Raw genomic sequence first — 26,624 nt, 5'->3', positions numbered from 1 at the left:
GTGAGTTTTTTTGTTACCTTTGTCTAGTATGAGATAACTGTATTTATATGGGTTTGTCTCTATGTCTTCTATTCTGTATCATTGGTCTATGTGTCTGTTTTGGTGCCAGTGTCATCCCATTGTTTTTTGTTGTTGCTGTTATGGCTCTGTAGTATAATTTAAGTTCTGGTATTATGATGCCTCTTGCTTCACTTTTCTTCCTAAGGATTGTTTTGGCTATTCTGGGTCTCTTTTTTCCAAACGAATTTCATGATTGCTTTTTCTAGTTTTACAAAGAATGTCATTGGAATTTTAATAGGAATTGCATTAAATCTATATAATGCTTTTGGTAGTATGGCCATTTTGACAATGTTAATTCTACCTATCCAAGAATATGGGAGATATTTCCATCTTCTAAGGTCTTCAATTTTTTTCTTTAGTTTTCTGTAGTTTTCACTGTAGAGGTCTTTCACCTCTTTTGTTAGATTGATTCCAAATATTCTATTTTATTTTTTTATGCTATTGTGAATGGGGTAGTTTTCCTAATTTCTTTTTCAGTGGCTTTATCACTGATATATAGGAATGCATTTGATGTATAGTTGTTAATTTTATATCCTACTACTTTGCTGAATTTCATTCATTAATTCTAGAAGTTTTCTGGTGGATTTTTTAGGTCTTCTAAATATAGAATCATATTGTCGGCAAATAGTAATAATTTGAGTTCTTTTTCTATTCGTATCCCTTTAATTTCTTTCTTCTGTCTACTTGCCCTGGCTAGTTTCCAGGATTATATCGAATAAAAGTGGTAAAAAAAAAAAGGGTATTCTTGTCTTACTACAGTTCGTAGATGGAATGCCTTCAGTTTTTCTCCATTTAGAATGATTTTGGTCTTGGGTTTAGCATGTATAGCTTTTACAGTATTGAGATTTGTTTCTACTATCCCTAGTTTTTCTAGTATTTTAAACATTAAAGGGTGCTTTATTTTGTCAAATGCTTTTTGTGCTCCAATTGAAATGATCATATGATTCTTTTTGAAGTCTATTGATGTGATGAATTACATTTATTTATTTCTGTATGTTGAACCAACCTTGAGTCCCACTTGAATATGATGCACTATTGTTTTAGTCAGCTTTTTTATTTCTGTTACTAAAAGATCTGACCAGAACAATTTTAAGAGAGGAAAAGGACTCATGGTGTTATTTGAGGGCTCATCGTGTTTAGACATCTTAGTCCATAGAAGGCCAGCTCCATCCCTTGGGCTTTGAGGTAAGGCAGAACATCTGGAAGAAGAGTGTGACAGAGGGAAGGAGTTCACATAGTGATCAGGAAACAGAGTCAGAGACTTCACTCTCCAGATACAAAATATATACCCCATATAGAGACTCCACTCTCCATATAAAAAATGTATACTCCATAGCCATCCCCCCAATTCCCATCTCCTCCAGCCATACCCTGCCACTTCTTTTAATTCCTATCGGGGATTAATTCACTGATCAGGTTAGTCATTTCTCTTCTGAATCTTCTTGCATTGTCTTATGTGAACTTTTGGGGGATACTTCACAACCAAAACATAACAACTATATTTTTAATGTTTTTATATGTGAGTTGCCAGAATTGTATACAGAAGTTTTGCATCTATGTTCATTAGGGATATTGGTCTGAAGTTATCTTTCCTTGATGTGTCTTTGATTTTGATATCAGGTGAGAGTTCCCTCCTTTTCTGTTTCATGAAATAGTTTGAGGCTTATTGGTATTAATTCATCAAAGGTCTTGTAGTACTGGGTAAGAATCTTTTTCATCCTGGGTGTTATTAAATGGTTGGCTTTTGATGCCTTCTTCTATTTTATTGCTTGAAATTCATCTGTTTAAATTGTGTATGTCCTCCTAATTCCATTTGGGTAGCTCATTTGTCTCTAGAAATTTGTTGATGTCTTTAAATTTTTCATTTTTATTGGAGTATAAATTTTCAAAATAGCTTCTGATTCTCTACTGTATTTCAACAGTATCTGTTGTAATATTTTTTGTGATTATGAATTTTAGTGATTTGAGTTTTCTGTCTTCATTAGCACGATTGAGTTTATCAATTTTATTTATTTTTTCAAAGACACAAATTTTTGTTTTGTTAATTTTTTAATTGTTCCGATTATTTCAATTTCATTTATTTCAGCTCTGATTTTAATTATTTCCTGTCTTCTACTGCTTTTGGTGTTGATTTGTTTTTCTTTTTCTAGGGCTTTGAGGTCTTATGTTAGGTCATTTACTCATTGACTTTCCATTCTTTTAATGAATTTAGCTTAATAGTGTCCCAGAGATTTTGACAAGTTGTATTAGTTCTCATTTATCTCTGGTAAGTATTTTAAAAATTTCATCCCTGATTTCTTCTTATATCCATTGGTTAGTCTCTAGGTGTTGGAGTTTTTTATTTTTTATTGTATCAATTATTTCTAATTTCATTCCATTATAATCTGATAGAATGCAGGGTATAATCTCTTTTTTATTTCATAATTGTTGCTTTGTGGCATATTTTAGAGAAGAGTCTGTATGCTGCTGAGAAGAACATGTATTCGTTGATGGATATAATACTCTTTATATGTCTGTTAAGTATAAATTATTGACTATATTAATAAGTTCTATAGTTTTTTTGTTTAGTTTTTGTTTGACGATCTATCCAGTAGTGAGAAAGGTTTGTTAAAGTCACTCAGTATTATTGTATTATGGTTTATGTAATTCTTGAAATTGAGGCAGGGTTTGTTTGATATATGTATATGCTCCATTGTTTGGGGCATAAATATTTAATGTATTATGTCTTGTTGATGTATAATTCCCTTAAGCAGTATGAAATGTCTTCTTTGTCCCTTCTGATTAACTTTTGGCTTGAAGTACACTTTATCTGACATGGGGATAGAAACCCCTGTTTGTTTACTCAGTCCATGTGAGTGATATGTTTTTTCCCGTCCTTTCATTTTCACTGTGTGGATGTCTTTGCTTATGAGGTGAGTCTCTTGGAGACAACAGATTTTTGGGTTTTGTTTTTTTAATCCAATCTGCCAATCTATGTCTTTTGGGTTTATTAGTTTAGACCATTACCATTATTTTTGAGATATGATTTGTGTTCCCAGTCATTTTAGGTTATTTCTACTTTTTTCTTTGAATTAATTTCTCCTTTGATTGATTATTCCTTTTGTATGGCTCCTCCCTTTGTTGATTTTTGACTTTTTTTCCATCTTCATGGAATATTTTGTTGATAATGTTTTATAGCACAGATTTTCTAATTATGAATTCTTTTAACTTTTTTTTATTATGGAAGGTTTTTATTTCATGTTTAAATCTGAAGTTTTATTTTGTTAGATATAAAATTCTTGGTTGGCATCCATCTTCTTCAGAACTAGGTATATATTATTCCAGGACCTCCTGGCTTTGAGGGTCTGGGTTGAAAAATCACCTGAGATCCTAATTAGTTTCCCTCTATATATAATCTGATATTTTTTCTCTCATAGCCTTTAAAATTCAATCCTTATTTTCTATATTTGACCTTTTTTTAATGATGTGTCTTGATGTGGGTCTGTTGTGATCTTGTACATTTGAGGTCCTCTTGTATTTGATTTTCCATTTCATTCTTCAGATTTTGGAAATTTTTTCATATTATTTCATTGAAAAACTGGGCATTCCTTTGGTTTGTATCTCTATGCCTTCACCTATCCCGATAAATCTTAATTTGGTCTTTTCTTGTTATTTCATCATTCTTGGAAGTTCTGTTCATGGTTTCTTACCATCTTCCCTGTGTAGTCAACTTTATTTTCAAAATTATATATTTTGTCTTCATTGCCTGAGGTTCTATCTTCCAAATAGTCTAGTCTATTGATAATAATTTCCATTGAATTTTTAATTGGTTTATTGATTGTTTCATTTTGAGGATTTCTGGGGTTGTTGTTGTTGTTGTTGTAATTTTCTGAGAATCTCTGCCTCTGCAATGATCTTTTACCTCCTCAAATTTATCTCTGATTTTATTCCCTATATCATTCTTTATGTACCAGTTCAGTCTAATATGTACTTTCTAAATTCCTTTTCTACATTTCTTTTACTGTGTTGTCTATGGGTTTAATTATTGGATCATCTTGGTTTGTTTGGGCCACTTTGTTCCATTGTTTTCTCATGTTGTTCTTATGTCTGTCCTTCTAGCAGTGTGGATTTCAAGCAGTACAGTGTCTACCCTGTAGATTAATAGTGTCCCTGAAGATTTCTAGTACCTCGCCTTTATGGAAGAGACAAATAATAACTGCACCCAATACAAATAATATACAGCCTTAAACCAAATAGCTCCTATTAAGGCATCCACAGTTTTATTCCATTAAACTGAAATGATGTGTTCAATTATTGTCTACAATATAAACATTAAGTTTGCAAAAAAGTTTACAGTTTCCATTGGTGGACAAAGAGAGAACAAAAGTCATGTAGGGTGTGATGTTTATGAGAAAGGATCAGAAAAGATAGAAGTTAAAAAATTATAGGAAGAATGAAGGGAGGACTTAATAGAGTTTGGGTGTTAGCAAGAGAAAAGTGAGAAAGAGAATACAAGGAAACAGATAAATGAGAGGGGAATATATATATTTTTTTTAAAAGAAAATAATAACAAAACTGTAATGTACTATTCAGTAATACCAGTCCTCAATAAAATGATCCATGAAAAATACTTGGTTTCAAAAATGGTAGACATGTGAGAGAAGAAAAAAAAGGAATCTGGATGAAAAATTGAACACTTTTTTCCATTGCAGTTCAAGTTTCTCAGCTTCTCTTCTGAGCAGTTAGGTATGTTGTCTGGAATTTGATGCTAGCTCTACCCTCAGGGTAGTTAGGGTTGCTAGGGTGAGAGTGTTAGTCCTGGAAGCGGAACTACTAGAGCCAAGGTGTAGGCTTAGGTACGTTCCAATCTCTTCACTGTGTGCCTATTGGTCTGAAGATTTTAAGTCATCACACCTCCAAGGCTCAGCAATTGTCTGTCCACATTGGAAGACCGTACCTCGGGAATCTCCTTTAGGTTCTACACATGTGATGTAGGAATCTGTTCTTAGCCCACAACTTTGCTTGCAGACCCCATGAACCCTGGTCGTCATTTGGTCTCCAAACTTGATCTCTTTCTTTTCCTGTCCTTTCAAATTCACAGTCAGGCACTTCTCTTCCAGCCAGTACTGCAAGTAGCTGATTGGATGGGGAGGGGAAAGCCAGGTGGGTTTCCTTGATCAGTATTCTCCTGTGTAAATGTCCCTCCATGCTTGATTTTCTCCGGTCACTTTGGAACACTCTCTATCACACAGCATGGGTTTGCCTTGCACATTTTTGGGGCCAGACTTCGATCTGCCAATAATTGACTCACCTAACTTCAGGCCCCCCAGCCACTGCTTCACAAGGGTTCTTTCTGCTGTCCTCCATGCATGCCGCCAAGAAAGCTGGTGGCTTCCCTCCTGTACACACATGCTGTGCAGCACAGCTTACTGATTTTTTTTGTTGTTGTTGTTGTTTTTTGAGCAGTATCTCTGAGCTCTTAAGCTCTCCATACCGCAAAACACCTCTGTTTTCCTAGGACTGGGGGTTCCTTTATTGCTTTACTACATTCACATAGGGATTATTCTGGTTTGTACTTCCAGCTATTTTACAGCTCTGGAGCTGGGGATCTTTCCCCCTTATTTTATTATGCAGGATCTCTTGAGTCCATGATCTGTTTTGAGTATCCAGTATTAAATTCCAGTTAAGTCCTTCCTAGTTCTGGACCATTCACCCATCTTATTGAAAAAAGTGACCTTTTTGCTTTTGTTGGTTCACTCCACAGATCTGTCAGGGAAGCAAATACTTTATTCAGCCATCTTCCTGCATTTCCAACCCTTTTTTTTTTTTTTTTGAAAGAGAGTCTCACTAAATTGCTAAGGCTCATCCTGAATTTTTGATCCTCCTGCCTCAACCTCCCAAATTTCTGGAGTTGCAAGCACACACCACTGTACCTGGCTCTTTTAATATATTTAATCCAATATAATCTATTCTATATTATTATATGTTTTGTGTCTGTGTAATTTAGATATCCATGAAATATGAATAATATGTATCATATATCTTGGGTATATAAGTAGTGTGTAGTATCAGTGTATACAGTATGTTATGTACACTGTTGCTATATAAGCATATCTAAGATGTTATTTTTAAAAGAATTATTAAAAATTTTTTTACATAATAAATTTTTTATCATACATTTATACTGAAATTCATTAAATGACATAATATTCATTGTTACTTTTAATTGGAAAACTTAGTCAAAAATGTTTTAAGTTACAATACTTGTAACCCTGGGGGAACTATCATTTTTGTCTCCCCACTGCCTCAGTACACGTTATACATGGTAGAAACTTTGGATAAAACACACAACACTAATTTTTTTATATACTTTTTTATTTATATTTAGCTTCTCTGTTGATTCAGTGGTAATTAAAGAATCTGATGTACAGAAATCAGTAGTACATCCTGGAAGTTGTCTAAAAAAGAATATTGATCATGCAATTGAGGTATGTTATTTTTAATCTTCATTTTTAAACAGTTATGTACACTGATACTTTTTCTTACTATCAATTTTATGTCTTCAGTTTTGTAATTATGTAGTAAATATTTGGCTAAGATTAAGCATAAATCATGAGGATAATACCTTATGTAAAAGATCCAGAATGTCTATAGAAATATTTTTCATAGCATAGGAAAAACACAGAGAAAGTTAAATTTGAGAATTTTCCTCCCCTGTTACAGTTTAAATTTTTTCTTTGTAACATTTCTTTATGAACTGTGTAACAAATCAGCTTCAGTACCATGGCCAACATAGTCTTTTCTTCCCATTATGGAAGCGGAGGGTATCTTCAGAATGGTGTATAAGATTCCCTAAAATCCAAGGTGCTAGGGCTGGAATAATGGATCAGGCCACCTTCCAACAGAAATAATGATAGAAAAACGCTTTTTTTACCGTGCTTGCCACTGAACCACTCTCTGCCTGTCCTCGACATTGTATTATTCAAAACTTTTTTCAACCCCCAACTGCATCTTCATCTTCACTAAATAATTCTAAATTCTAGTAAAAATTAAAATCACTGACTATTGCCCATTCTCATTCTGGATATTAAGAAGAGATATGAGCCACACTCATCCCTTATTAAATGTCTGTTGGATGAAATTCAAATAATTGGTAAATAAACAAATACTTTCATGTTGACTGTATATCTACATTTCTAAAAGAAGATTTATTTTTTTAATTGATAAAAATAATTTGTATGTGGAAAATTGTGTTCTTTTAATAAATACCAAGAAGAAAATTTGCTCATGATTTCATTATCAAACATAGCCACTTGTTAACATTTTACCTATGTCTTATTAATTATATTTAAGTATCTTTAACCCACCCTAGAATTTATGCTAATAATTACAGATATGTAAATATATTTCTCTCTTTGCATCTTTAAGTTTATACTAAGTGTAATTATTTTGTTGGATTATTAGATTAAATGTTTTTAGTTAAAAGATAACTGAAATTTATTTTTATTTGAAAGTGTCCAAAAATAGTGATATTTTTGGAATATTGACTACATCCTTAAAATTAATGGTATAAAATCAGTGTAAATTGTCATATTTCACCCTTCAATTTAGTTTTCTAAGGAATGTGGAATGAAACAAAAAACAAACATGGTTAAATTTTTGGAAAAACAATACCAAGAAAGATTAGAAGAAGAAATAGCTAAGGTAAGTTTACAGTTTATCTGCAAGGTTTTCTTGGTTTATAGATTTTCTTGATCTTTGAACTGTCAAAAAAAAGCATGGATTTTATTGATGGTATGTACTTTGTTTTTATTTGTAAGTTTCATATATATTCCATCAAACAGTTGTGTAATAGCATCAACTATAATTGCTGCTTCATAGAATGTTTTGCGGTGCTTTTCAATGAAAAGAACATTTTTTCTTGATATAGAATAGTAATTACAATTTTTCAGAATGCCACAAGTTTTTATATATGTGTTACATTGTAAATAGTTACCTTGTGAAGGAGTTTGGCATTCTAAAAATGAGGGAAAAGTTATGAAGAGAAAAAGTAGTTGTATTACCCTGATAAATTATTGTAATGTTAGATAATAACTACAGATACTGATGGAGGATTGTCACAGAACATTATCACTCATGGCCAAGTGAATTTTCTTGGAAGGAAGAAATGTAAAGACTTTTATTTTTTTTTATTTTTGTACTGAGCATTTATTGATGTTATAGTTAGAAAAGTTTTGCTTGTTTTATTTTAAAAGGCAGGCAGTAAAACACTTTGATGTTAAATTTATTGAAAAATAGCCTATCTCTGTATCATTTTATCAGAGGATTTATTTTTGTTTTTAAAACTATGAGGCCAGGCTTTTTTCTAATTCATATAATTTTGAGTAATGACCCACTTTTTAAATCCAGCTGGTATTTATAAATCTAATCCTTTTTTGTTTGTTTGATTGATTTCTTTAGGTCATTGTGTCAATGAGCGTTGCATTTGCTCAACAAACTGAACTATCTAGACTATCAAAGGGAAAAGAAAATACTATGTCATCAAAACAAGCACTTACTTTCTGTCAGCAAAATGAAAAACATTATTTTAATGAAATGAAATTATCTCAGGATCAAATTAATCTTCACACCTCTGATGCATTGTACATGAAATTTAAAGAAGAATTTAAGCCACTTAGTAAAGAGTTAGGAGAAGATGGAGAAGTTCTATTACCAAACAGTGATCATCTTGATGATATAACAGAATCAGAGGTCCACCAACTAACTATTTCAGAAGAAATGTTCTCCAAAGACAAAACATTTATAGTTAGCGAATCTGTAAGTATGCTTCTTTGAATATAAAAAAAGAAAAACTTATAATAATATCTTCAGTTTAAAACAGTAGCAATAATGCTGATTAATAGAGAATGAAAGTATGAAGTCCAGTCTTGACTTTAATGTATTTTATTAATTATAAGGTATTTGATTAAGTGAAACAATATTGGTGTGAAGTATAAAATAAATCAGGTCATAGTATTCTTGGTTGTCTTATGGACATAGTACATGTTAAGTTCTCATTGTAAATTATACCTGTGTTAGTTTTTTTTAAACTAATTGAAGATTAATTATATTATAACTAGGTAATACCTGTGGCCAAAAGATTTGCTCAATTAAATGTAAGAACATAAAAGGAAATTGCTACGAATTCAAGAAGACAATTCAAAGTATCTTATTATCTCTATACTAATTCTTTTTTCTTGTTAGTTGAGGATCTGTTACCCCAACGAATTGCAGCCTTTATTAGAAAACAATAAATTCTATTTCTTTTAAAATTATCTGAATTTCAAATTTATTTTATGTGTTCACGATAGATATATCTTGTTCAGAGGAGTATTCAAATAAAACTGTCAGCTTTTTATGTAATGCAAAACTTGTGAAATGTTTATGAAAACTAATTTAGCTATAGCTGTTCAAGGCAGAATGATTTTAATTAGTATCTTAAGGGATTGAAGTATTCATAGAACCTATTGACTTGTCATGAGTGTGAGAAACTCATAAATGTAAAGCATTTATTTCCAAATAAAATTTATTATAATTTTTCTTTGAATAAGCAGTTTTCTATAATACGGTGATGACCAATGAATAAAAATTAAATAGGCAAAATTCCTTATATTTTGTGAACTTAATTTTTAAAAATATTTTTCTAGTTGTATATGGACATAATACCTTTATTTTATTTGTTTATTTTTATGTGGTTCCCAGGATTGAACCCAGTGCCTCATGCATGCTAGGCAAGTGCTCTACTACTGAGGCACAACCCTGGCCCTATAAACTTTGCGTGTGTGTGTGTGTATATTTGTTGTTGTTGTTTATATTATTTCCCCATTATAAAATATCAAGAGATATAAAGGAGTTATAACTTTATTAAGAGAAGGGGCTAGAGATGTAGCTTGGTGGTAGAGCACTTGCCCAGCATGTGTGAGGCCCTGGGATCAATCTCTAGTATGGGCGGAAAAAAAAGTGGATGGGGTGGGGGTTGGAGGGGGTGGATAAAGAATCTTGAGTATTTTTTTTTTTCTCTGTTAGAATTAGATTTTAGCTAAACTATCTTGTAAATAGCTGTTTCCTTTTGGAAAATAACATGTATGGTGGTAATAAATTAACTTCACGTTGTTTTGGAATTATAAATAAGAAAAATACTTTTTTAAAAAAAGTGATTTATGGGCTGGGGTTGTGGCTCAGTGGTAGAGTGCTTGCCTTGCATGGGTGAGACACTAGGTTTGATCCTCAGCACCACATAAAATAAATGAAAAAAGGTATTATGTTCATCTACAACTAAAAAATAATTTTTTTTAAAAAAAGTGATTTATGCTTTTGTTTAATAATAAAACTAAAACTCAGATGCTTTATGTTGTTAATAGAATTGTTTTTATATTCAGTTAAATATCAGTGCTGACTAATTACCACAAAATATGTTATGATTGAGTTTTTTGCTTGTGTTTTTTCCTATCAAAGATTCATGGTAAGATGTTGACATCAAGCATGGATGCTTCTAGACAAATGATGTCAAACGAAGAACAGTTGGAAGATATGAGGCAAGAACTTGTACGACAGTATGAAGAACATCAACAGGCCACAGAACTGTTGAGGCAGGCACACATGAGACACATGGAGCAGCTACAAGAAGAGATTAAGAGACTTAATAGACAGTTAGCCCAGGTATGGAACTTTAGAGTCTCTTTTCTCCTCAATTGAAATAATGGTATTTTTTATGTGGCTTTTTTTTAAGTCAAAATTATTTTTCCTAGATACAAATAAATTACAAATACTTAACATCAGGAAGTTCCTGGGATCAACTTTAGACCTTGTTAGGCACACCTAACTCAACTTATATAATGTGCATTATCATTTTATTTAACTGCCTTTCAGGCACTGGAAATGTGACTACAATATAAATTTAAAAATTCTATTGACCATACATAGCTAAAGCACTTTGAGAGTTTTGGAAATATTATACTGAGGTACTTGAGTATACAGTTGCTGTCATTCACTTTTTCAATGTTCATTTGTAGTTCTGTGAGTCTACCAATTACCATCTCCAAGGTTTATCTTTAGCTATCTTTTTTTTTTTAAAGAAAGAGTGAGAGAGTGAGAGAAAGAGAGAGAATTTTTTAATATTTATTTTTTTTTAGTTCTCGGCGGACACAGCATCTTTGTTTGTATGTGGTGCTGAGGATCGAACCCGGGCCGCACGCATGCCAGGCAAGCGCGCTACCGCTTGAGCCACATCCCCAGCCCATCTTTAGCTATCTTTAATCCATCTTTTTAATCATGAATGGAAATCTTCTGAAGTAATCTGTTTCTAGAACTCTCTCAGAGGACACATCTCTTGTTGATTAGAGAAATTCAAATTTATATAACGTTCTTTTCTAAATTTAAATATCTCATGGTATTTGGGAGCTATATTCTCATCAACTGCTATATAAAATATACTCACAAAATTATTGCAGAAAAGCAAGAAATATTTGCATGAAAGTTCTTATGAAAACAAATTTATTGAATTTAATTTTGAAAACTAAAACGTGTATTTTTTAAATATAAAATAATAGGGAAATTGATATTTGAGAATAAAATATATCATTTGAAAAATCAGTTTTGTGGGGCTGGGGATATGGCTCAGGCGGTAGCCCGCTCGCCTGGCATGCGTGTGGCCCGGGTTCGATCCTCAGCACCACATAAAAAGATGTTGGGTCCGCCGAGAACTAAAAAATAAATATTAAAAAAAAATTCTCTCTCTTTCTCTCTCTCTCTCTCTCTCTCTCTCTCTCTCTCTCTCTCTCCTTTAAAAAAAAAGAAAAATCAGTTTTTCTTTTCTTCATTGCATTTTGTGAATTTATTCTTCTAAAATTTCAATGCAAAAATTGACAGAGAAAATATTACTCGAACTATAGAAACTCCTGAATATTTAAGTTTAAATAACTTTTTTTCTAAAGTTGCGAATTTTGCATTGAACTACATATGTGCCTTTTAATCCCTAATAATGAAATATGAATCATAAGGTAGAACCAAGGTCTCTTGGTCCCAAGGGGTTAAAAGAAATCTGCTTGATGTTTCTGCTTTTTACCTCTATCGCAATCAATATTCTTCCATGACCTCTTTTCTTATTTAGAGATCCTCATTAAATAACAAAAACCTGGTTTCAGAAAGAGAAAGGGTGCTTTTAGAAGAGTTGGTAGCACTAAAGCAGCTGTCTTTTGCTGGAAGAGAGAAGCTGTGTTGTGAGCTGCGCAGCAGCAGTACGCAAACACAGGTAGTATTGACTTCGGTGCATTTAGGAACAGTAGATCAACAATGCAGTAGGATTTGTTTGTCTTTATTGTTGATAGGTGACGTATTTTTATAGTTACTGAGCTTAACATATTGGTGATCACTTAGATGTAAGGTAGGTGGAGTCAAAATGCCTTGCTTTCTGTTTAAGATAATTTGAATCTGGCATTGCTGTAGGAGAAACTGTTCTACCAAGGAGCAACCTTTATTGACAACCCTTATTGCCACACTATATAGAGTATATTAGTTTGAAGCCATTAAAACATTTTTCATCTCTACACTTGAATGTTTTATCCTTTTCTTGATACTGCTGATCTCTTGATAAATTGTAGTTAAATATTATTTCAAGCACTTTCTGGTTCACATCATACCAGTACAGAAGAATGATATGCTGTTTTTAAGATGACAGGTTTTCTTTCTGTCTTGTCCTCTCTGCCGTTGCACAAACTTAAACAGAATGAAAATGAAAACCAAAGGGAAATTGAGAACAGACATTGAAAGAAAAGGAAATGGACATAAAACCTGAAGATGTACCTCCTGATAGTCTGTCCAGTGAAAGCTATACAAAATGTGTATTTTTTCAGTGCAAAGTCAATTAAAATGGTTGTTCAAATGTAATAAACTTTATTCATCCTGATTTTTATCTTGTATATGTGTATTTTCTTAAAATGTCAATCAGTTATTAACTTGCATTGCCTCAAAGAAACTTTTTAAAGCAGAAAATTAAGTATTTTATGATCCTCTTTTGAGTAGTTACTGATTCACTGGCCAAGGGAAGATTACATGATAAGGAGTCTAAATTTAGGAAACAGTCATATGTGCCCAGCCATTCCTGCTGGAGGTAAATTATTTGAATTGGCATCAATTTTCTGGGGAATGCAATAAACAGGGTCAACTTCCTGAGAGCTCTGATGTTCTTACTGCAGCTGTGAGAGTTGGGGCCACTCTGCCCTCTTCCTTAACCAAGGTCTCAACCTCCTCGATTGAGGCAGGCCACCAAGGAGTATGATTCTGTATTTCTTTGTCTAAGTCTTGTAGTCCTGATGTATCCAGTGCAGAAATCCCTCCCTAACCCATAGGAATTCATGTGTTTTGACTTTTCAGTTGCAGCAGGAAGTCAAAGACTGGTGTACATCACACGCTGAGCTCAGTGAACACATCAAATCATTTGAGAAGTCCCAGAAAGATTTACTTGTATTTCTTAATCACAAAGATGATACTATTAATGTAAGTTTATACTCCAAATACATGTTTCATCTCATGATTTCTCCTGAAATCTTCTGAATTAAAATCGAGAGTCTTCCAACCTTTTGCTTCTTTTCTAGGCTTTGACTAATTATATCACACAGTTGAATCAGTTACAATGTGAATCTGAATCTGAGGATCAAAATAGAGAAGATGAGTCAGATGAATTAACCAACGGAGAGGTAGCAGGTAAGATCAGTCTCAGGGAGGTTGAATCCTTTTTTTTGCTTTCCTGTCTTTAATTAAGTATTTATACAGATGCCACTTTTCAGCTGGCTGATTTTCTTCTTAAGCTTCAGGGTTGTAGACACATATCACTGGATCTATAGATATGTCTGTTGCATTGGCAGAGGTGGGGTGCTGGGGTATAATGTAGCAATAGGCATGTGAAGAACACTGACTTTTTCTATCCCATTGAAAACTAGTAAGTACACTGCAGCTACAATAGTCACATCCTGTACAATACTTAGAGTATTGAACATTGTACAGTAAGAGAAATTTATTTCTTAACTTATGCAGATGATAGTTGATTTTGATACTCATCATCTCTATGGGTCTGTGGTTTTAAGGTCCACAGTCAGTCTTAAGAGTCTGGAGGTAGTTGGAACCATAAACTAAGGCTGTGAGAACAGAGGCTAGAGACTATCAGAAAGCTAGAGAGAGGGAGTGTAACAGTGTTTACTGATGAGGAAAATATTTCCAGATGTTTTCTCCCAAGTTGGATATTGCTTACATAGCAAGTATTTCAAACCACACCTGGTAGTAGATTCAGGGAGAAAATAGAGGATTGAATCTTTCTAAATAAGACACTTACTTGCCCAGGTGAAAATAGATCTGAGAGAGAAGAAAAGCTTTTATCTTACAAGAATAGCATAGATAACATTTTAGTTGTGCAAACTAGAAATTAACCTTTTTTTGTTTTGTTTTTAAGACAGACACAGTACTTTTATTTATTTTTATGCTGAGGATCAAACTCAGTGCCTCACACATGCTAGGTGAGCACTCTACCACTGAGCCACAACCCCAGCCTGAAATTCACCTCTCTCTCTCTCTTTTTTTTTTAAATCTAATCTTGCAATTCTCTTAAAAGTCATTAGTCTAATCAGTTTAGTTATTTAATTGATTTTTTTTCTTCTGGTGTTTGAACACAATCATTATTTAGTTTGGGAAGTTAGGAGAATATAGAGTTAAAAGTAAGGAAAGAAAAAGCTAAAGTCTTTTGTTTTTTAGTTGATCGGAACGAGAAGATCAAAGATCAAATTAAGCAGATGATGGATGTCTCTCAGGTATAGTTCTTTGTAAGAGTCCCATAGTACCTGTGAATTCTTCCTGTGCCTCACTTTTAAGAATACCTCTTTTTTCTGCAATTTTTAGACACAAACTACAATATCAGTAGTTGAAGAGGATCTAAAACTTTTACAACTTATGCTAAGAGCCTCGATGTCCACAAAATGTAATCTAGAAGGTGGGTTCTTCTTGAGAAGAAATTGCCATGTTGGAAAGACTTAAAATTTTATTGGAAAGATAAAGAATGGCTTCTTGCTTTCATGCTTCTTACTTTTCTTGGCACTGCTCCCTCAAACAAGTTCTTAAGTCCTTGTACACATATAGAGATAAGCTGTTTTATCATTTACAGACCAAATAAAGAAATTAGAAGGTGACTGCAATTCACTACAGTCTTCTAAAGTTGGACTGGAAGAGGAATGCAAAACTCTAAGGCAGAAAGTGGAGATTTTAAATGAACTCTACCAGAAAAATGAGATGGCACTACAAAAGTAAGATTTTCATTGCTTGTTATTGTTATCACTGTGTGAACTAATAGATAATTTTATGTTTTCTTAAGATTATTTACAATTTCTTCTAGTTGTAATAAGTAGAGATTTGTCTTTTTTCCTTTGTGTTTTGTTTCCTATAAGTTGCATTTTTCTTTCCATCGTCAGTCTTAAGAGTCCTGAGGTAGTTAGAACCATAAACTAAGGCTGTGAGGACATCATAATCAATTGTCAAATTCATATGAAGGCAGGAAGTGGTAAAAAGGTATTAACATTCACTGTGGAAATACCTCTCAAAGTTCTAGACCCTTTCTATGATCCCCCTATTTATTTTAATTACCTTTCATTGTGATCAGTTATGTAATTCTAATGTTTTGAACTTGTATCTCTAACTCTGGACATTTAAAAATACTGAGTGATTTGGAATGACATGTTTTAGTAGAATAAAAACTTCAAAAAGGAATAATATTTACTTATTGATGGTACAAGTTTTGGACTTGAATATCTCAGATGTTCACACAAAATTGAACTGTGCAAGGACCTTAGGAGTTATGATTACAGAAGTACTTGTTTGGAGTAAATATTTATATATTAATCTTCTTAGTGTGGAGGTAGTTATTTTTTGAAAGTTCATTTGAAGTTTTTAATCCACAAAAATACTTGAATTCTCTAAAAATAGGTTGTGTCAGATTTTATTTGTTTGCACCTGATTTTACTCTTCGGCATATATATATCTTGTAAAGCAAAGACAGACCTTCTTACAGACCTAACTATTTTTAGGTATTTTGACTTCTGTTGCCTAATTAATGCATTAAATATTGAAACCTTTCCATTAACTTTTCTAAAATTCTGTGATCTCCAAGTGACCTTTTTAGAATCTCAAATTTTTGTTCAGGCCAGTTCTAAATTCCTGGCCTTTTTCAAAGAAACATTTCTCATTTTATCACTTTTTTTTAAAGAACACTTGTTTTCTCTGTCCCTACTAGTAATCTGAATGACCTAAATGGCAATTAATTTTCTTTGTAATGCAATTAAATTGTAGCACTATTTTTCTCAACTCCTCCAAAATTCATTCAGTCATCATCTGTGGTTTGTACTCTTTTTACTCATCCCCAGGTACTATGTCAGTTCATGCCTCTGTCATCTTTTCTGTTTCTAACCTAGATCATTTGTCTTCATTCTCCATTTTTTTTTATATTTGTATATAACTTATTTCAAATTCTTAGTAGTTTTCTCTAAAGCTGCTTGAGTGGACTTTCTAAAATATAAGTCTGTCCATGTCAATATGTGCCTGTGGTTTATGAAGAATTTGCTTTCTATTTGATGATCTGTTCTTTTTTTCTTCCTTGTATCTTTTTAATAGTTTATATATTTTTAATTATTGTCCTCATCCCCTGTATATGCTTGATGTAATCATAAATTATAATGGAATTATAATTATATAATTATAATTTTATTCATCTTCTCATAATTTAAAGGCCATGGTATATATTCTGGATTTAATAAAAACCTGACATAGATTAATAGGTTTATTATTATTTTTTATGGGCTTTAAGTAGCTCCTGAATCAGATAACTGTTGTGGCATTATATGTCAGTACTTCATATACTGTGAACTCCACAAGACATTCATTCAATTTATACACATATTTAAAGTTTCTGTAGTTCTGCATTCTACACTGTTGGTTTCTTATTTGAAATTATTTTCATTCTATTTGAACATTGTCCTTTAATGATAGATTTGATTAGTGTATCAAAGGTAGTACAAGGATAAACAGAGAATAGTATTTTATCCACTAAATATTGCTACCTTTATAATCCGTATTAGGTTGACATGAACTTCATGATTAGAGTTAAAACCAGTTTCCATTTTTAAAGGATCTTTCTTTTGGCTACTGAATTTTGACTGTTACTTAGTTTTAGCAATTTAAAAATATCCAATTAATTACCATCTGTTTTAAATTTTTTCTTTAAGGAGTCCATTATCATTGTTATTTGGTCTTATCCCTCCCCTAGTTTCTGTAGTCCTTTCTCTGTTTTTTTAACAGTTGTATTGGGAAGTGCCTAGGTGTAGTTTTCCCCACCCCACCCACTTTTCCTCTTGCAGTTATGTTGCTTGGGACCATTAAACACTTCTTGAATTTTCGAGTCTTTTTCTAAATGTTGATTTTACCTCATTCTCTCTTGTGATTATAATAATGCATATTAGAATTTGATTTACCCTGCCTCCTACATTCTGGATTTACTTCTTCTGACCTGTCTTAAAAGTGCTAGGATTTATTTTACTTCCCAAATCTGCTGCTAAAATCATTCATTGAGTTTAGGATTTTAAAAAATTCAGGGTTTAAAATATTATTTTAGTTTTAGATGGACACAATATTTTATTTTTTATAGGATTTTTTAAGAGAGAGAGAAAGAGAATTTTAATATTTATTTTTTAGTTTTTGGCAGACACAACATCTTTGTTTGCATGGGGTGCTGAGGATTGAACCCGGGCTGCACGCATGCCAGGCGAGCACGCTACCGCTTGAGCCACATCCCCAGCCCGACACAATATTTTATTTATTTTATGTGGTGTTGAGGACTGATCCCAGTGCCCCACACATGTGGGGCCCATGCTTCACCACTGAGCCACAACCCCAGTCCTATTTCAGTACTACAGCTCAAACCCAGGACCTTGAGCCATGTGCTCTACTATTGAGCTACCTCTCCAGACTCCTTGCTCTTTCTCATAAGGGACTAGGGTCTTACTGCTTTCCAAGCTATCTTTAATCTCATAATTCTGCCTCTGCCTCCTGAGTATCTTCGACTGTAGGAAGGTCACCACACCCAACTATTTCTTGGTGTTATAGTTTCTAATCCTTTGACAAAATTCATAATCTTTTTTTTCCTCTTTAGTGGTGCTGGGGTTTGAACCCAGAGCCTTGTGCATGCAAGGCAGCACTCTACCAACTAAACTATATTCCCAGCCCTGAAATTCATAATCTTGACTTTACTTTTTTGACTATATAAAGCACAGTGATTTTAAAACATGTGCAGATAACCCCATTAGCTGGTTTCCTTTTCTGTGGGATTTTTTCTCACAGAATTTTGTCTTATGGAGTGCCTAGTCAGTTTTTTTTAATTAATTTTTATTGTAGGTTGTTCAAAACATTACATAGTTCTTGATATATCATATTTCACACTTTGATTCAATTGGGATATGAGCTCCCATTTTTACCCCATATACAGATTGCAGAGGATAGGAAAGGCAGCAGAATACAACAGACTCCAGAATGGCAATATGTAAATCAATGGTTGTGAAACTGAAGCCTAGTCAGTTTTGATTGGCCAACATTGTTGTGATAATTATAGATGAAATTTGAGGACTAAGACGAAGTTATCTTGTTATAGAAAAGTGTTGAGGTTACTTGAGTAAGATTGTCACTTTAAACTTAGTCAGCAATTAAGATAATTCAAAAATGACTTGTCTTTTCAATGTTTCAGTATTGTTCCTTTTGGATTTTTTGCCTGTTCATCACTTAAGTGTGCAGTACTTTCTAATCTAAACTCAAAGACTAGGGCTTTTATTAAGGGTCCCTTTATTGGTAGCCTCTTTTTTCCTCTAAGCCCAGGAATTTAATGAAGGCTTGGTTCAGACTCATATCTTTGTGTTATTTTTAATAGGAGAAAAGTACCTTAAAGTGCCAGCCTTACTTGTAATTCTGAGATTCCTTTTTCTAATGGATCTTGGCCACATACATATATCTTCACTGACTTTTTAGCTTGGATCCCTTCAAACACAATTTTATATTCTTATAAAGATGTTTTGATTGTTCTTAGTGCTCTCAGACTAACTCTTTGATAATTGGAAACAAAATTCTCTCTGTTCTTCAAGATTCAGTTTTCTCCATATTCCTTCTTAAGCCAGTGGGGAAAATTATTATATTCCTTTAGGCATCATTTATACCTGAAACAGTGACCTCTTTTATTCTTTAGCATCTTACCAAGGTAACTAGTATATTATAGCCACTCATAAAATACTTGCTGAAGAATTAAATGAGAAGCTATATAAGAATATATAATCCCCTTTTTCTATTTGGTATCAGTAATCCTTTTTTCTGTAGTTCTTCTGATTTATGGAAATTAAGTTTCAAGTTAATTATCTTTTGAATTGGAACTATGGCTAAAGTAGTACAAGGATAGCAGAAAATAGTATTTTTTAAATCATTAAATGTGGCTACCTTTGTGTCAGTAGATGAACATCTTGAGTTTCATGATCAGAGTTAAAACTTGTCAGTAGATAATACTCTGATAGTGGGTCAGTTTGGCTTCTTTTTCTGGGTGATAGACATTATCAAAACTCAGATTTGTCTTTTTGCCTAATTTACAATTCTAAAGTGTGAAAAATGTTCTGTGGTTAATTGCATAGCTAAAAGACATATTCTAGAAGATTTTTTCTTTGACTGACTATATGTTTATTATGGTACCAGTCTTGGATTGAGAAAAGAGTTCCTCCATGACAAAGATATACTTAGTATCCTACCCATGGCAGAAACGAGAAAAGAATTATCCCCTGCTTTATCCTAATATGTTTAATTATGTTAGGTTGATCAGTCCTGATCTTCCACATTGAAGTAAAGTGAGTTTTTATTATCTTACACACAGGAGACTTGCCCTTGGGGTACATGTTGTTTTCACATTTATTTTATTTACTGGTAAGTAGAGAATTAAGAGGAGAAGTTAGAAAATGTAAGTGATTTGCCAGAGTTTGATTTATGAAATTGCAGGTTTGAATTCCCATTTTATGTGCCTAAGCATTTTATAGAATTGTGGGAAGTGATATTCACAAAGAGAAACTTTTGATTTGATTACTGGCTTTATTTTAGGAAACGGAGTCAAGAAGAATGTGAGAGACTAGAAAAAGAGCAGCAGCTGTCAGCTGCAGATGAAAAGGTGGTTTCCGCTGTACAGGAAGTTAAAAATTACAAGTGAGTTCAGTTTCTAAAGGAGGGTGTCAATGTCTAATGAATTAGTGTTAGCTTTCTTTTTAATCTTTTTTTAAATAATGTAGATAGAAGAAAATAGCATGGAAGTATAATAACGAGAGGATATGAACACATTCAATTCACACAGGAGAAAAAATAAATTTCAACTTAACAAATAAAAAATGTTAACAAAAATTTACTTGTACCCAATGGGCAAGACCATAGGGAACTTGGTCAATGCAAACAGTTCTGGGGGTTTTTTATGTTGTAGTAATTCTTAAGAAATCAGTTTGCTGTGTGTTATATCAAGACCCACAAAAGTGTGGCATTTGATAGACCTTGGAAATCTTCTATGGATATAATTTGAAAAAAAGAAAAAAAAGTTTTAAGGAGGAAGATATTTCTAGCATAATTACTTGAGAACACACTGATGAGCAGTTAAGGAAATTATAATTTATCAATTCAGAATCTCTAGCAATTAAATGATAAAGAAGTTATTAGTATTAGGTTTTTATTTTATTTTATTTTATTTATTTATTTATTTATTTATTTTTGGTGCTTTACTACTAAGCTACATCCTTAGACCTTTTTTTTTACTTTGAGACAGGGTCTCAGTTGCATAGGTTCTCACTTAATTGCTGAGACTGACCTCGAACTTGTGATCTTCCAGCCTCAGTTTCCCAATCTGGCATGGGATTACTGGCATGTGGCATTGCACCTGGTCTGTAGTATTAGTTTTGATCACACTGGATTCATATAACTATAGAAATGTTTTTCTTATGTATGATAAAAGTCTTTAAAAAGTATAGCTGATGGAATAAAGAGAAAATGGTCAGAATGTTTCAAATTTTATTCAATTGTTGTAATTCTTAGGCGGAGAATTGAAGAGATGGAAAAAGAATTACAGAAAACCGAGCGCTCATTTAAAAACCAGGTAGTAATTAATACTGTCCTGTAGTTGCAGAATTCTTTGATATCTAATACAGACAATTATAGGCTATTTTAATGAGTCCCTAAAAACATTTTTTTAATGTGTTGTCTTTTTCAGATTGCTATGCATGAGAAGAAAGCTCATGATAATTGGGTAAGATTTTTTTCCCCCTTTTCTTTATTTTTTGCATAGCCTACCGCAACTGAATTTGAATATTTTCTCTTTAATAGCTCAAAGCTCGTTCTGCAGAAAGAGCTATAGCTGAAGAGAAAAGGGAAGTTGCTAATTTGAGACAGAAGTATGTGATTTTTGTGTCTTACTGTATGTTTTATAGTGTTTTAAGGTTATGCTAGATATTATTTAGGATTGCTGTTTCATAATTCAGCCCATTCTTTCTCAATATTCAAGACTACTGGAAATGACCCAAAAGATGGCAATGCGGCAAGATGAACCTGTGATTGTAAAACCAATGCCGGGGAGACCAAATTTACAAAATCCTCCTCGGAGAGGTAGGGGGCACTTTGTAAAAGGAGCTATTTTATTTCTTGGTGCAGAATGTATGTAAATTACTTTTTATTTCTGTGTGTAATGGTTATGAAATAATCTGAATGATTTGCTAAAGCGGGAGGTGTGGGGGTTGGTGTCAGGGAGAAGGCTGCCTTAAAGTAGTAACACGGCATTGTTGTCTTTAGGTCCACTGAGCCATAATGGCTCTTTTGGTCTATCCCCCGTGAGTGGTGGAGAATGTTCCCCTCCACTGACAGCAGAGCCAGCTGGGAGACCTCCTTCTGCTACTCTTAATCAAAGAGATATGCCTAGAAGTGGATTTGGTGAGCATTCGCATGTTGCTTTAGAGTAAACTGCTTCAAGGTTTTGTTTCTTTTTCCCTTTTGAATATTCTAATGAAAACATAGAATTTGGGCCTGTACAATATATAGAAGATAATTTCTTACTTTATCTTAGTGAATGTTTTCTGTAAAATCTGTTCTAGAATAGAAAACATTTTTTTTTTTCCTGGAGGTCCCTGTATTGTTTTTTTCTTTTAAATTTTACACTGTGAAGTGTAAACCTTTATCTTTAAATTAAATCTCTATGGTGTTCCTTTACCAAATATTATAAAAGTAGCCTTAAACTTTATGTAGCATACGTATTTCCAATATGAAATACTGAGTCTTATTTCTAATTCTAAATAGGACTGTAGTCTTCGTAAGAATTGAAGTCAGGTTATATAGACTAAAGAAAAGCCAACCTACACATACTTCAAGTCTATAGCTTAAAGTTTAGGACCAGTACGTATTAATTTGCTGTTCTATCAACCCAAGGCTGTTCTTTATTTTACTTAAGTCTCTTCATAAATTGTGATTTTTGTATTGGACAACCCATTTTTTATAAAAAATATTTTTAATTGTAGATGGTGTGGTGCTGAGAATCAAACCCAGTGCCTCACACATGCTAGGCAAACACTCTACAACTGAGCTACGACCCCAACCCCTCGGCAACCCATTTTTAATGTTGCTTTCTAGTTATTGTTGAACCCTGACCTGTCCACCAGTGGTTTATTTCTTCTGAAAAATACATACAAGGGCTCTGATCTTTCTTTCCCAAGGGTCAATGGATGGACCTTTACCTCATACTCAATGGTCTTCTGAGGCATCTGGGAAACCCATTGCCTCTGGTAAAGAGACCAAGTAATTTCAAAGAATCTGTAATTGTGGATGCAGGATTTTTATTCTTTTCATGTTAGCATAAGTCTGAATCCATTCTTTGATCTCTAACAGACCCAGGATGTGGTCCAGCTCACATGAACAGCAGCTCCAGAAGTTCTTCTCCAGCTAAGGTGACAGATGAGGGCAAGGTAAGTTCTGTAGTTACTGTGAATCACGTGGTCGTGGAGGAACATGTAGCTTTATTACAGTACTTGCTCTTTGCTTTATCCTTCTTTGTGTTCTATTTGTACTATCCCATTTGTTTTTTAAAAAGCAAACTGTTCCCCAAGAACCTGAGACCCACTCATTTCTACCATTACTTCTTTGACCGAGCATCCAGTTGGAGTAAGAACTTAGAGGTTGAGAACTGAATTGGGTTTTATTCTGTGCATTTCTGGGAAGGATATTCAGAGCATGACACTGATCTTGTTTGCTTTAAACTGCATGCAATTTTGAGCTTACTTTTCTCCTTAACTTGGAAATGTGGCTTAAGTGTGTACAACTATAATGAACTACAGAATGTGAAAAGTTATCACTCTAACTTTATATGGTGTTTTGTGTTGAATGTTCTAAGGCAAAGTAAATTCATTATAAATTATATAATTCATCATTTTTATTTTTGTTTGGAAGAATGCTATTTAAGAATTCCTCCATTTGAGCAAACCCTATTTTGAGTGATTTGAATTATATTGGTATCAGATTTTCTGAAAGTGAAATACTGATAATCTGAAATGACCTCTTCAGCCAGTCCCAAGCAATGGTCTCATTTGTTCACATAAGTGCATTCTCTTGTAACTGTGTTGCTATTATATCTGGTAGGTCTTCTGCAGCTCTATAATAAAATAAATTTTTAATTGTTTAGTTTCAAACCCACTACTCATAGGAAATGATAAATCAATATCTCAAATGGTGTACAGTAAATTAAAGTAAATATTAAAGCCTTGTCTTCCTAATTTGTGTATATAGCATTGTGTTGGAAAATACTTCTCAAGTTCCAGTGTATACATATTCCAGGAACATACATCTCTGGAGCAATCTAAGGGCAGCTTAGATAAGACCCCCAAACCCCTTTGTAGTAGAAGATTTAAAAGAGAGCAAAGACCTGTTGTTAGAGAGGAGTAGAGGTGGGAAAGCATGGCTTGGAGGCAAACCTGGGATTGAGATCCTTTAATATGCAGTGTGGCCGTCAACAAATTATGATAATCCATTTGCTTTTGTTCCCTCTTATTTAAAACAAGACAGTCTACTTAAAGATCTCAGAGGTTGAATAATATATGAAAGACGTACTGAAGATACTCTGAATTGTAGCTATTATTACATGGGTAGAGAATGGATTTTTCATTTTATTCTGTTCATTCTTAATATGGAAGTAATGAGCTACTGTGATGAAAGGGAAGTGATGGGGAGGGGGGGACTCCCTTTGAAATAGGTCGTAGTGAATACAGGATGACATACTGGTCAGAAATCACCTCTGTTAATAACCTCTGCCAGTCCTCTTGCCTTTCCCTTTCCTGTGCAGATATAATCAGTAACAAACTGCTCCCTCTTGTGGAATCCTTATAACTTCTGTAAGCTGTCAGTGGGAATACACAGGAGGGGTGGGTAGAGTTTTGTTGCACTGATGGTGTTCTCTGGACAGGTGCCTGTTTTGGGTTTTAGCTTTTATCGGTGTTAGTACTTTGTCTTAATACATAGGAATTTTAAAACTTTTAACTGCTTTCAAATCTTAAATTGCAGGTTAATATGGCTATGAAAGGGCCCCCTCCTTTCTCAGGGGAACCCTTCATGGGCCCCCTTATGGGACCCCCGATGGGACGGCCTCCACCACCTCCCTTTTGGTATGGACCGCCATTTCAGCTCGGTGGGCCTTTTGGGCCTCGGCCAATTCCTCCACCATTTGGTATGATGATCTGAACAGTAGTGATTGACTTATAAATCACATTCATCTTTCATTTCTATTGCTTGCTAAAACAGTTGGTTGCTATCTCAGGTCTTAACAATGAAAGGATACAGCTGAGTACATTTTAACTTTTCCTCCAGTTTTCTGGGACATATGGAACACTACATAATCTTATACTGAGATAGGCAATAGCTATCTCATTGACAAGGATAAGGGGCTATATAGAGAAAAGCCAGAAATATTACTTCTGCAGATGTTTGTTGAAAATATGTTGATATGCACTGCAATAGATGGAAAGGTGGATGAGACACATGCCATAACTTAAAATTTTGTCACAGATATGAAAATCCTATAGCATAAAGTTTGTAATCACCCATAATGGAAGCATAAGCAGTAGGTTATAGAATATAGAAAAGGAAAAGTCAAACCCTCCTTACCTTGAGAAAAGTCAGAGGGAAGTGTTAAAGAGGAGGATTTAACAGTGACCTAATAAATGTTGCTGATTTAATTAGGTGGCTGTGGAAGGCCTTTTCCAGGAGGGCATGCACCTTGATTCTGATGGCATGTGTAAAGTCCATGCTGAAATACTTCATGAATTTTTAATGGATACAGTAATAAATAGTGGGATTTCCTTTTATCAAAATTTCTTTGATGTAGCAAAGTTCTTATTTCATAATCTATCATCTTGTCATGGTAATATAGTACTTCCAAATATAAATGGAGCTCTTGTGAGATAGAAATAATTCTGCAATTATATAGTAAGGAAAGAAAAAAGATAAGCCTGGAGCTAGGTAGAGCCATGTTTAAATCCTTAATATGTTGCTTCATGGCTGGTTGGCCAGGCTATAACCTAAACTTGTTCCATTTCAGTTTGCCTCATCTGGCAAGTCAGGATGTTCACCAGTTGATGTTCTAGGCTTGGGAGAAATTAAAGACTATATTAACATACTTGAAATCACCCAAGTTCAGAAATTTCTGGGTATTTACATAACTTCCTTTTTATTTTCCAGGTCCTGTTATGTGTCCACCAATAGGCTTCAGAGAATATGCACCAGGTGTTCCACCTGGACAACGGGATTTGCCTTTTGACCCTCGTGATTTTTTTCCAGGACCTGCACCATTTAGACCTTTAGGCTCATTTGACCCAAGAGAGTACTTCATTCCTGGTGCCCCATTACCACCTCCAACTCATGGTCCCCAAGACTATGGGCCACCACCTGCTGCAAAAGACTTAATGTCTTCAGGCTTTAAAGATGAGCCTCCAACTACACCCGATTCTCAGAGTAGTGAGGGCTGTTCACAGGCCTTAAAACAGGGCCCATAAAATTAATCTCTGACACTTAGTCAGAAAGTGGACTATGAACTATTCATTGTGTTGAAGGATTATTGGCTTCAAAATATAAAAGTTTTTTTAAATGGTTTATGTTTTTAGAATGAAGCTGCCTTGGCACAGTATACATTTGGAGCCAAAATATTTTCCCCCTAAATATCCCCCACTTAAACTAGAGTATCCTTCCAACTTTAAAATGTGCAATAAGGAATACCTTTGTTTTAGTTAATGTAGCATATACAATTGCTAAATGATTTAGAATGTCATAATTATGGACATTTCCTGTGGAAATGCTTTAAGAACATGTATTTCCATTATCCTCTTTTTAGTGTATTCCAGTTGATAACAGAGAAATGGTGTTTTATAAGCTTGATTTTTCTCTTTAAATATCTGGCCGCAGAGACTGTTACGCTAAAAATGTTTACTCAA

The 26,624-nt window shown here is 33.7% G+C and overlaps 1 protein-coding gene across 1 annotated transcript in view; it reads left to right on the top strand.

Annotated features, from left to right (window-relative positions):
* LOC143410724 (A-kinase anchor protein 9-like) overlaps positions 1–26,189 on the top strand; it is a 72,766-nt gene extending 46,577 nt beyond the window's left edge. Inside the window, 19 exon segments of the mRNA XM_077110658.1 lie at positions 6,428–6,527; positions 7,651–7,743; positions 8,500–8,856; positions 10,534–10,737; positions 12,188–12,328; positions 12,802–12,826; positions 12,829–12,917; positions 13,450–13,572; positions 14,965–15,055; positions 15,227–15,365; positions 20,230–20,331; positions 21,202–21,262; positions 21,377–21,412; positions 21,490–21,557; positions 21,668–21,768; positions 21,952–22,089; positions 23,038–23,114; positions 24,703–24,865; positions 25,876–26,189. Coding sequence (XP_076966773.1) covers positions 6,428–6,527; positions 7,651–7,743; positions 8,500–8,856; positions 10,534–10,737; positions 12,188–12,328; positions 12,802–12,826; positions 12,829–12,917; positions 13,450–13,572; positions 14,965–15,055; positions 15,227–15,365; positions 20,230–20,331; positions 21,202–21,262; positions 21,377–21,412; positions 21,490–21,557; positions 21,668–21,768; positions 21,952–22,089; positions 23,038–23,114; positions 24,703–24,865; positions 25,876–26,189 — 2,422 coding nt within the window.
* Positions 26,190–26,624: the final 435 nt, after the last annotated feature.

Source organism: Callospermophilus lateralis, chromosome 11 (genome assembly GCF_048772815.1).
Source record: "Callospermophilus lateralis isolate mCalLat2 chromosome 11, mCalLat2.hap1, whole genome shotgun sequence".
NCBI lineage: Eukaryota > Metazoa > Chordata > Mammalia > Rodentia > Sciuridae > Callospermophilus > Callospermophilus lateralis.
The sequence above is the reverse complement of the archived record's forward strand: the minus strand, read 5'-3'. Positions and strand labels throughout refer to the sequence as shown.